Source organism: Ipomoea nil, unplaced genomic scaffold, assembly GCF_001879475.1.
Source record: "Ipomoea nil cultivar Tokyo-kokei standard unplaced genomic scaffold, Asagao_1.1 scaffold1509, whole genome shotgun sequence".
NCBI lineage: Eukaryota > Viridiplantae > Streptophyta > Magnoliopsida > Solanales > Convolvulaceae > Ipomoea > Ipomoea nil.
The window spans coordinates 3,392,177-3,404,829 of NW_017617937.1; the positions used below are offsets into that span (position 1 = coordinate 3,392,177).

Genomic DNA, 12,653 nt, shown 5'->3' on the forward strand with positions numbered 1-12,653 from the left:
GCCACCACCTTCCAAGCTGTTAGGTCTTAATATCTTAATTCGAAGACAACTCCAGCTAAATTAGTCAAACTGTTAACTTAATAATTAATCGGTTAACTATAGACAACCTAAACTAATATTCCTTAACTTGCTAGAATTACAATGCCAGATTTAATCCATTCAGAAAGTGGATACGGAATTTCCTCTACCGTCGTCACTTTAAAAAATCAATCCTCAATCGAAATCAATAAATTTTAAAATCCTATCACCCTGTCAAAACAAAGATAAAACTGATAAGAAAAACAGTTTTTAAACCTTATCAACTCGACAAAATCGGGGTATTAATGCAGGTAATCTAACATTATTTATTAATAACATGAACAGATCTTTTGTGTACACTGACATTTGACACTGTCTGTTGAACTACCGTGTTACCATTATTTATATATTCTCTTCTTCCAAAAGGTTGAATCCCCAACCCTAACAGGGTGTTTGGTTGGAGGGATTTTAAATTCCCTTCCCACTTAATTCCCACCTAATTCCAAAGGCCATTAAATTCCGTAGTTTGGTTGGAGGGAATTGTAATTCCATGGAATTAAAATCCCATGTCTCCCCTGGTATTTTAATTCCTGGGAAAAAAAGATAGTGATGAGTCAAAATTACTCATTCCTTTTTTAACCTAAAATTAATGTCTAACAACAATAATGGACATTTTTGACTTTATACTACTTATTCCCTTTCAATTCCCATGTATACCAAACATTGGAATTGAAATTCCCAGTAATTATATTCCTGTCAACCAAACACTGGAATTTAAATTCTCACTTTATTCCCAGTAATTCAACTCCCATGGAATTACAATTCCTTTCCCACATAATTCCCCCCTCCAACCAAACGCCCTGTAAGGGCCCCACACCTAGACCCAACAGAGTATTTGGGAGGATGTAAATCACGGTGACTCGCCTGGTTCAGTGAATAGAGCCAAATGCGGGTAGGCACAAAAAATCTGTCCACTTTAAACATAATTTTCACACGCCACCGCCGAGATTAGAACATTGGTCTCTTCTCACATGTTGTATTGGATAAGTGGTCAAAATTGGGGTACTAATGCAGTTAATATGATATTATTATATTAATAGCATCTGAAAGTGTACGACAGGGTACAGATGAGAGATGAGATAATCCGGTTGTGGGTCAAATCTGGGAAGAGAAAACCAACCAAAGTCAAGAAAGAGGTCCACTAGTGTTGTTGGGGCGCAGGTAGGCAGAGAGGAGTAGCTTCCTTTATTTATTTATTGAGAAGTGAGAAGTGAGAACCCAAAACGACAGCAAAAAAAGAAAAAGGTAAAGAAAAGGAAAAGGAAATGACCTGTGAATGCATACAATCAGACTGCCTTTTCCTGCATAAAGACACCAAAAACGGGAGGATTCCATCATTCACTGTGTTTCTTCTTCACATGCTAGGCTCTTGGCGTGTTGTAATATAGGCGGAAACATCGTCTTTAAATTGGTAACCTTTTTCATGTCAAACCACATTTTGTTTTTAGCATGGAATTAATCATTAAGACATGGGTTAAGTTGCATTTGTCATCTGCAGGGAATGCGCAAGATAAGCTAAGGAAGAAGCTACTTGTAGTAAAGTAAAGTCGTCGGTTCAGATTGCATTTCAAACCAACCAACCCACCCTTCCGCCTTTTGGTTCAACAACAATTTTTTTTTTTTTTTTTTTTGTACAGAAATAAATTAGCAAGTCATTATTGAGAATTGTTTTTTTTTTTTTTTTTTTTAAGTTCGATGGTCCAATTGTCGTTTGGTGTTGATGTTGCAAATATGTTTGTATTATTCACAGTCAATTACGTTAAAGATACACTTGTATTTTTCCTGAACAGAATTAGGTATCCTTTGTTTTCAAAAGTCAAATGTGCCTTATATAGGAGTGTGGAGGGAACACATGTCAAACCTTCGACATGTCGGGCACGTGTAATTTGTGTACAGCTAGTCAGGATAATACAAATTCTTCTAGTTCCACGTGCTTTGGGAACTCTAATATATCGCATGAAGGTGATGTGACTAAACAATTTGCTCGTGTTATGCTTTTCTTTGATAAAGTTAATTGTGTTACAAGTCCCATGCTCGGGTAAACATCTCCCGATCACGAGAACTAACCCGACTAGAAGTCATGTTATGCTGAACGAGGAAGCATCTCTCCCGACTACAATCCCGGTCAGGAAAACCATAAGACTTATTGATTATGCTCGGGAAATGATGTCGGTAACTTTTTGTACGGTACCCAAGCACATGATTAAATATTCGAGGATGGTATAATCCCCCACAGGTGTGTAGTTGGATGGTTTATTTGACCATTATTCCTTTAATATTTAAAAATGAATCAGTTTCAATCTTATAATTGAAAATTTTTATATTTGATTTACAAAAAAACCTACAATCACTACCTAAAGGTGCGCATTAAGTGAAACTTATTTAAAAGTATCTCCATAAAGATTATGACAAGTTTTCCTTCTCCTAAATAAACTAGAATAAGTTTTAATGCCACAAGTCTCACAAACCTTTTCATGATAGATTTTAGGCATGTACCCTGGTCCACTTTAAGTCACTAATGGGATACAAAATGTTATTAAGTAATCTATTAAATTTTCCAAATGAAAGGTCATGAGTTTAGTTTTTTTATTTTATTTTATAAAGTATTATTAATTCTGTTATAATGTAGTATCTGTTTACAACTACTTTCTCTTTCACTAAGGCTCGAATCTATGACCTTTTAACTGGGAGAGTTACTTCATGTCACTAGACCATAAGGTCATTCCCTATACATACAGAGTATATTAATATCAAAATAGATTTAAAAACAAAACAAAAAAAGTCGTAGTGTGCAATAAATTGTGGGGAGAACATGCTATGCTGCCCATGCAGCTTTTACTAAAGTCTAAAGTATAAGACTGAAAACAAAAGGTGACGATTCATTATAGTTTTTCTTCCCTGCAAATTATATCGTGGCGGCCCTTGGTATTGCCTTCTATAGCAGTGTTGTAAAAATTGCGCCTAGGCGTCGATTAATTGGTGTTTAGGCACCCGTTGGCCGCTGCGAGGAAGGCCGAAATCGGCTTCCTCCGCGATTGGTCGGCCGGTTCTGCCGCGTACAATTTCTTTTTTTCAAATCGCGTATATTTTTGAGATCTATCCACCGCAAACTGTCGAAGACGGTTTGACCCTATAAGAAACTGCTAAAAAATGCACAAAAACTTTCAAGAGTTAGCAGTTCAATGCTTTGAAAATGTTTTTTCTCATAAATTTACAAAAAACAAAAAAACAAAACAAAAAAAAAAAAAAAAAAAAAAAACAAAAAACAAAACAAAACAAAACAAAACAAAACAAAAAAAAAACAAAAAAAAACAAAAAAAAACTCCATAAAACATCTTTAGGTACTTTAAAAAAAAAAAACATAATAAATAATTAGTATTTATGCATATTTAAAAAAAAATATTTACAAATATACACTTATATTTCTTATATTTGTACCTTTTTTTTGGGTACTATCTATCCTGTGTTTTTCCATTTCCATATTTCTTATTTCCTCATTTCTGTGCTACCTATCTATCTATCCAAATAGGAAACTCTTTTTTTTGAAAATATGAAACTCTTTATTTGGATAAATATTAGAAATACAAGAGAAAAATACATAAGATTTCTATGTAAAAGAGTTTTCTTTTTTAAAATACCACACTATTTAAAACACTTATAAAATATAATTTAATGGCCCGGATTTCAATAATATGCCTATCTTTATGTATCCCCTCCACGCACAAGTATTATTGTGCAGCAGTAAATGGGCACATGCAGAAGGGCTCTGCTGCTTTTTCTATGATGCCTACCACCTTTACCTACCTTATGAGAACATGCAAATAAATCTTATTCGTTCATATAAGATGATCAATGACTAAAAATTAAGAAGAAAAAAAACGTGTAATAACATTTTTATAATTAAATGATACATTTAAAAAAATATAGTAATATTTTCACAGATAATTGACAATGCACTTAAAATCTATAATAATGTATCACATGTGTGCACTATTAGTTACTCATAGTTACATTATCAAACATTTTCAAATACACCATCATAATTACAAAAATACCACTGTATTTTTTTAAAAAAATTATTTTTTCTTAATTTCCAAAAATACCACTCTATATATATGTTGTGTGTGTGTTGCACACTTGCACTGATATCTGCATATGTAAGATAAAACTAATCCAGTTTGAGCATCTACACTACTGAAGAGGGGGGCCCCAACTTTACCTGCCCAAATCAAGTAAATGCTATTTAGTGCATATATTTAACCATGCCTGACTAGGATCATAGACTTACACTGCAATTTCATAAAGAGACATAAATAAGGTCCATGACTCCATGTATACAACTTTACTCTCCAATAAGCTCAAAAGCCAGTGAAATGCAAATCAACAGTGGGGTAAAAGGTAAGTATGCTAGCCAACATAGAAAAAATACCAAAAAAGAGTCACAAATTCTAAAAGAGATTACAGGCAGAAGAAGATAAGATGTACCCACCACATTTGACATTCCTAGTACTACTACACCTGTTTATGGGATTCAAACCAAACAATCCAAGAACGCCACTTAGAGATCCCTAATCCCGCTAAAAACGTGGAAACAACTGCACCTTATTAACCGGCCATTTACTCACTAAAGAAACAAAGGAAACTAACATGCATCACAAAGTTCTCTTTAATCATACATATCCATATGTGTACATAACATTTACACATACACATGCAATCATTAAACTCTCACACATAATAGCTCCTGCAATGCATATGGGGTTCGAGTGGACCTTAGAAGTACGACCCATGATATGGATTGGGGAAGATATGATAGGCTGAACTTCTGGACGAGTACTAAAACCACTAGGTGTACCATTAGGTAGGGGGCAACCGTATCCTTTGATGAAACTTGAGCAAATCCAAAGTACGTGGTCCTTGTGCTTCTCTGAAAAAGAAGACAATGGCATTCATATCTTTAAGAGTACTACATATATCTGAGCAATATAAACATAGGAGAGGCAGATGTGATTTGAAAAAGATGAGAGCATTTGTATCTCAAATAGTACTATGGATATTTAAGCAATATGAACACATAGGAAAGGCAAAACTGGCTTAAGATTCCTGTATGAACCTCAAAAACCATGGCTGAAATCTATCCCTGCTTGCCAATACAACTTTCCCTACCACTCTAGGTTCACTCTTAAGTTTCAAACCAAACTACTACTGCATCTTTTCATTGCAAGTACTTGAGTCTAAAGTTTTACGCAATATATAATCATCAAAGAGAAAAGGCAGTTCTATTAGTCTCTCTTAACTACACAATAAATGTCACCAAGGCCCAAGGGATTGCTTAGCTCATCAAGGTAAACTCCCAACAAAGGATTTACATAATGTGAGCAAGATCAAGCACCACATAGAAAAACAAGAAGTAAAACAAGCTGCATATAAAAAATCTGCCTTACATAACTGGAGTATACTGTACACCACTACACCATAATAACTGGTTGACAAACAACAAATGTTATATATAGGAATTAGGATAGCATGCCGTTTCTTTTACATTTCTAACTCGCAGTGAAGATCATAGATGATGAAACTCCACCTATTCATCATCATATGAAATATGGAAGTCTGTAGTACAGCCAGATGCCTCAGGATCTTCAGCACCACAACAGTCATAAAACTTGGCAGCATAAGGAGGGTCATCGGGTCCCAACTCATAGTACCTTCAAAAAATGGAAATAATAAATCATTCTGTCCTCTAAGAAATTAAAAAATTATAAGAAATCTGAAATCACAGAAAGGTCTTTGAATGTCAACCCCATGGAAAGGGGAAAAAGAAAATGAAAGCATACATACACCAAGAAAATAGGAGATAAAAGGGGCATCATTAGACTAGGATAGCAAAACCTGGAAAAGTATATCTACATAAGCTGATATTAAAGAAAATGGCATAGTATCACATCAAACTAAAGGCCGGTAATGTAATCAATCCAAAAAGAGGGATGCTACTTGGATTCCATTACTCCTTAGTGTGAGTTTGAGTATAAGCCTTTGCACTAGCATGTGTGACACAACTAGTACCTGAGTGGCTGAGTAAATTATGGTCTCTTTCTCTCTCTTGTTAAGTTTTGTAGAATTCTAAAAAGAATTAGCAAAAAGCCCTCTCTAGAGACTTAACTGGATACATCATAATTGTATCCTTACTAACATAATGATGCTTCAAAGTTTTAATATGAAGAAAATATTACCCCACAGTGCAACAAGTACAATTAAAGTAAGTTAGTTCAAACTTTCCTTTACAGATCGCTCATAGACAAAGAGCATGTGGTTGGGAACTTAAATACAAAGAAACCATTCCGAAGGTTTGGTATACATGATTTCAGTGACTTGCACTGCTTCATCAGTTCTTGAAGTCCTTTGACTCTTTATTTAGAATAAAGAAGTTCAAAATTTGAGGCATAACTATAGAAATTGGGCCTAGGTCTGATGACATCACCATTATCTTCCATAAGGAAGGTTTCATGTATGAGTCTCAATAAGTCTCATCCCAATTAGGTTGATATTAGGTTGAGGAAATACTACTTATTAGAATATATATAGGGGTGTTTGGTAAATAGTTGTTAACTGATAGTAGCTAGATGATTGGATTAGTGGATTTGACTAGTTAACTGATTGTAGAAAGTGTTTGGTCAATTAGCTGTTAGCTGATAGCTTATTATATACAAAATGATTTTTTCAAAAAGTTGATTGAAAAAACTAATTTGAACACTTTTTAGAAATTAATCAAACATTCATATTAATTGTTTAATCAAATCAAACAACTAATAGTTCGTCAAATAAGCCAAAATTGGCTGGCTAACTATATTACTGGGTCATACACTTTCAGCATTAATCCAAAATCTAAGACCCTCCGTAAACATTTCTAATTGTTTGAACCTTTGTATTCAACACACACACACACACAATCTGAAAAAAGGAATACACGCTCGGAAATGAAGATCAATTCCAACAAAATTAATGAAGATTGGATTAAACATAAAAACTTTAAGTCGCGAATCAAAGGAGAAAATTACCTTTTCTGATCATCGTGACGGCGACAGACGAAGAATGAAGGATGAAAGCGGCAGGCAGAAGGGGTGTTGGAGTCGGAAGTGTAAGTGAACTTGCATCTCTTGCACACCTTCTCTCTCTTCTTATTGGATTCTTCATCTTCTTTCACCATCTTTGCATCCTTTTCCATTTCTCAAAATTATTAGCTGCTCCCAAGTTCTAAGTGCCCTCGTATCTGATTTAATACGCTCCGATTAAGCGATTTGGTTAGCTGAATGCTCGTCCGTCTCCAGATGAAAAACAGCGATTCAGCCGGTTTGTTTTGTTTTTGTTTTTTTCTTTGTTTTTTTTTTTTAATGAAAAGTCGATTAAACCTTCGAACCAAGAATAATTTGATAGAAAAATGTCAAATATGTCACTGAATTTTTATATATTACGTAATTGAATTATCTAACAAAAATGTGTGTAATTAAATTATTAAAAATTTAAAAAATTGTATAAATAATATTTTTTACTGGTTACTTTCATGTTTTCTTTAAATATAATGTCATAATATCAAATTATATATAAAAATTATTTTAATATTCTTTTTAAAAATTAAAAGGAAAATTTTTTTTTTTTTAAATATAAGAAGAAGGTTGAGCTAGTTACTAGTTATGACCGTACAAGTTTGCTTCTTAGGTTTAAATTTTAGGTAATTATTAACTCATTTTAAAATTAAATTTTGTTGAATTAATTAGATTATTTCACAAAAATTATCAAATAAACTCTCAAATAATGTGATATAGCAATTAGACTTTTAAACTATTAAATTTTTTAATTAAATATATTAATTTAATAAAGACGGAAGATACTAAATGTGAAAAAAAAAATCAAATAAATCATTAAATTACATATCAAAGTACAATAAAACTATTGACTTCAAAAAGTTGAAATCATGTTACTGGAGAATACAAATTCATGCAATTGAATATAAAATGACATGTTGAACATGTAATAGATGACGATGTGGTTATTAGATTTTAAAATATTTTTTTAAAAAAATTATTTTACAAATTTTTAATAAAAAAATACCTTTAAAAAATTCGTTGCCGGTCCATTATCTCCGTTGGAGACGAATGACGAAAAATGTTTCCATCCCCGATCGGAGACGAAGAAGGCTCTTTGTCTCCAGTTGGGAGACAAAGAAATGATTTTCATTTTCAGTCGGAGACGAAGAGAGACTCTTTGTCTGTGATGGAGACGAAGGTGAGAAGAGGGGATGGCCATCGAGTTTTTGATTTGTTTTTTGTTTTTTAATTTAAAAATATTTAAAAATAAATTTTATAAATAATTTTTAATCTAGTAACTGCCACATCATATATTACCGAATCAACATGTTATTTTAGGTTTAATTGCATGAATTTACATTGTTCATTGATCAGCATGCAATTTATTGGTTTAGATGACCTATTTTTAAGACTATTATTAAAAATTTTAAAACTAGTTAGCATGTGCGCATTGTCCAAATATTCAAATGACCAATGTGTATTTTTAAATTACAGAGTAGTATTTCAAAGTTTATCAAAGTATCATTTGGTATCCTGGTGTATATAAATGCAAGATTATCAAAATTTTCATAAAAGTAAATATTTCAAGAATACATGACTATGACCCGTGCCTGATTTTCTAAAAAATTAACTGGTGCAATAGCAGTTTTAGAGGGAAACACCCTCAGTGGATAGTACCCAAGCATAATTTTTACAACACAAAATCCTATTAATTGACGTGATCCATGTTTTATCTTGTTGTCACTTCCGCCCGAAATGAATTCTTGATTTAATCTAGTCATCTGGTGTGTTTCACTGCAATTTTAGTGTCTTGGCGCAATGCACCTTAAAAAACATAATCAAATCCTCTTTCCCCCAAAAAGACAATGATAATATGCATAATTTCTCATCTGTGTTGAATATATACTGTAAATTAGGTGTACCGTTTCATTAACGTCTAATATGTGATTATAATTAGTTTACCAAAGTTCATGTTAAATTTTATATTTTAATTTTTAATATATTCTAAAATATTCATATTATATGTTTAACAATTATGTCAATTTTAATTGAGATGAGATTCGAACCTAAGATCTTCCATATAAAAATCAATAAGTAAGTTAAGAATAATAAATAATTAACAGAATATATGAGTATTTAAGAAATAAAAAAAATATAATAAAAGATAAAATAATAAATAATACTAAAATTAAAGTAATATGAATTATTCACTTCAACAAATAATTACACTAATTTTTTTTAGTTCATATTAATAGCATAACTTTATTGACTCTTATTAAGTTTGTAGGGTATATATTTCAGTATTTGTATAAATCAGAGGTACCATAGAATCAGCCAATTTTATAAAAAAAAAAAATAATAAAAAAATATTGGCCAATAATATGAAAAGTTTATTGGCCAGTGAAATTGGACATCCCAAACTCTTTGTTTCTATTTTTGAGTTGAGTTGCTGTAATTGATTCTTCTGGTACTTCGTTACTTTACCAACTGAAAATACCAAAAAATCTTCTCTTCGGGTTTCTTGCCTGCGTTTCTCATTGCTCCAGATATGCTATTATCTTTTATCTGATAATATCTTTTCACTGAGTTAGGGTTTTTGAATCTGTATCTCTGCGCGCGTGCTTGGCGTTCTGATTGATTGATATTGGGGGTTCTTCTTTCTGAACTGTTTCTCCGTGTAATGTTCTGCCAGAAATTTGAGTGAGTAATGCTAGTTTCTGTGATTCAGCTCTAAATCGTGGATTCTGGGCTTCTTATCCAGTTTGGGTGAGCATAAAGGATTGATCTTTATTCAATTATATCAACAATTTTGAGGTTCCATTGTTGTTTCAATATTTGGTTATATATTTCTCCTGTATATTGTACTATCTGTTTCTGTGGTTCAATTCAAGTCTTTTTGGCTCCCCCTTTTGATGGATTTCATGGGAGAAGAAAACTGGGGTGTTCCTGACCAGGCTCTTTGGGCTACTGAGGATGATTACAGTGCCTGGAACAATGGTCCCTCTGCTGAAACCACCCCTTCAAACTCTAGCCATGATGGGAAGTACTGGTCTGGCAGTGAGCCTCCTAACAAGAAATCCCGAAATTCCCAGGGTTCAGACTCTCATGTCATAGTTCCTAATAGATCCAAAGCGATTGGCAAGATGTTCTTCAAGACGAAATTGTGTTGCAAGTTCCGCGCTGGGGTCTGCCCCTATATAACCAATTGTAACTTTGCTCATGGGCTGGAAGAGCTCCGGAAGCCGCCCCCTAATTGGCAAGAGATTGTCACTGCACATGAGGGCGATCGTGGGGGAGCGCCAGTGGAATCGAGGGAGGAACACCAGATTCCTATTTTGAGTTCCCCTGATTCACGGGCCGAGTTTCAGAGGTCTTACAAAGGAAGGCACTGCAAGAAGTTCTATACTGAAGAGGGATGCCCGTTTGGGGATAGTTGCACGTTCCTTCATGATGAACAATCGCGGTCTAGGGAGAGTGTTGCTATAAGCGTGACTCCTACTGCAGGCGGTTGTGGCAACAATTCGATAGCTGTAAACCAAAAGCCTACCAACTGGAAGACAAGAATTTGTAATAAGTGGGAGACTACAGGGTACTGCCCATTTGGCAGCAAGTGCCATTTTGCTCATGGAGTAGCAGGTAAGGCGAAATTTTGCTAGTATGTTAAATTCTGTTTGTTTATGGGAAAAATTCCTTTGTCTTATAGAAGTAGGGTTAATCTTCCCTTATAGTGTGGTGGAGAATACACATCTAAAGCTTCCTGACTCTGCTTATAGAGTGGGATTTCAGTCTGGTTCAAAACAGTGAAGGATCTTGAACCAAAATTTATCCCTCCCATTCTCCCAAGTAATAGGAAAGGGGGTTGAGAAGTCTATATGGCATAACGTATTCCATGTTGGGATGCACTATCCTTGAGGTACTGAGTGACAAGAATTCTGTGTTTATACAAATTCTAGGTGGAGTGTGGTAAGAAGGGGGATGGGAGAGAGTACTCCTAAAATGGTTGTGTTCCATTTTCCTTCTAACCTATCAAAACATGGTTCGACATTCTTCATAAAAATCTCAGTTATATGGAGTAGTATTTAATTTTCATACCAACCATGTTCATTTTTAGCTCAACTTCTACTTCAGACACGTTTCAACTGTGCTAATGATTGCTACTCTAGGGTGCATGTTTTTACAGTGTTGTAAAACTCGGCCTAGGTAGCCATCAGCCACCTGATGGGCACCTAGCGCCTTCCACAACACTGTTTTGGAAGGGAAATATCCCCCGAGCATTCTGGATGCCCTCATCATAATTCATAGCAAGCTTTCAATAGTTGAATATTTCTTTCCATCTTTGAACCAATTTTGCCACAAAGTGAAAGGCTGTTTATACATTGGATTACTGGACTCATCTTGTAAAAGGGCATTATTCTTCTATGCACTGATTGCTATCTGTTTCTAAATTTTCTGGCAGAGCTGCATAATTTTGGTGGAGGGCCAACGGAGGGTGAAGGCAAAGATTTCGCATCAGCTCCTTCAGATGTAAAGCAGGGAGGATCGTTAAAGCCAGTAGATAATACCATGGTTGCCTCAGCCACATCTGTTCCCAATGCAGATGTTTATCATTTGGGTTCGGGTGTCTCGTTGCAAAGACCTTCTAACATAACTCAGAGGCCGGGGGAGAGGCCTATTCAGAAATGGAAAGGACCAAATAGAATAAGCAAAATATACGGGGACTGGATAGATGATATGGAATAAGAGGGCAAAACTTTCTTCTCCCAAATATTGCCGACTGAACCAGTAAGCTAAGCTCGTACGGGCAAAACCTGATATTAAGCAGAGGATGCTAAGTTCTTGAATGCAAAAGTTCTGAGTAGAGATGTAATACCTTTTTGTCAGGTCCAGGCAATGTTGTTGTTGTTGTATGTCAATCATGTTTACATACCATAGTACATAGAGACGACTATGGAAATGAATAATTTATAATAATATCATTTTGTACCATCTTAGCAGAAGACTTCCAAATGAGACTCATCTCTTTCCTTTTATTTTGTGAATTATTAGTCAGGACAATAAATGTGAGTTTATTACGTTAAAAAGCGATTAAAATAAAAATTTTTATATAGCACTCGTTAGAGCAAGCACAAAGAGTCAATGCTCTCACTGAGAATTGAACTTGTAATCTTCTATTTGGGAGACTCATAGTCATGCTGCTCAACCACAAGGTCTTTGACACATACTTTTATTTATATTATATGTTAATACATATATTAAACAAATAAATAAAATAAAAACCAAAAAAAAAAAAGAAAAAAAAAAAAAGGGAGAAGCGGTCATGCACCCAACAAGCACGTGTAATGCACAGCACCTGCACAAATTCTGCACATTGGCAACTTTTACGTTTAGAAATGTAACGTGGGAAGGAAGAACTAACCTTAGAGTCTGCATATTGGCCGCTTTTACCTTTTGAAATGTAATGTGGGAAGGAAGAGCTGATGTGAGGAGGCA

The 12,653-nt window shown here is 34.3% G+C and overlaps 2 protein-coding genes across 3 annotated transcripts; one reads left to right on the forward strand and one right to left on the reverse strand.

Annotated features, from left to right (window-relative positions):
- Positions 1–5,474: 5,474 nt before the first annotated feature.
- On the reverse strand, positions 5,475–7,462 carry LOC109189115. Its single transcript, XM_019339856.1, has 2 exons — positions 7,137–7,462; positions 5,475–5,786 (listed from the first exon to the last, which is right to left on the reverse strand). Exons 1-2 carry the CDS (start codon positions 7,301–7,303, stop codon positions 5,663–5,665), a joined length of 291 nt encoding a protein of 96 aa, XP_019195401.1. The 5' UTR covers positions 7,304–7,462; the 3' UTR covers positions 5,475–5,662.
- Positions 7,463–9,587: 2,125 nt separating this feature from the next.
- On the forward strand, positions 9,588–12,173 carry LOC109189076 (zinc finger CCCH domain-containing protein 56-like). 2 transcript variants are annotated; one of them, XM_019339806.1, is made up of 3 exons: positions 9,588–10,799; positions 11,620–11,913; positions 11,961–12,173. In XM_019339806.1, the coding sequence occupies exons 1-2, from the start codon at positions 10,076–10,078 to the stop codon at positions 11,901–11,903; spliced, it is 1,008 nt and encodes a 335-aa protein (XP_019195351.1). In that variant the 5' UTR covers positions 9,588–10,075; the 3' UTR covers positions 11,904–11,913; positions 11,961–12,173. The 2 variants fall into 2 exon arrangements, with proteins under 2 accessions (XP_019195351.1, XP_019195352.1); XM_019339807.1 differs by having other exon boundaries at positions 11,620–11,905; positions 11,963–12,173.
- Positions 12,174–12,653: the final 480 nt, after the last annotated feature.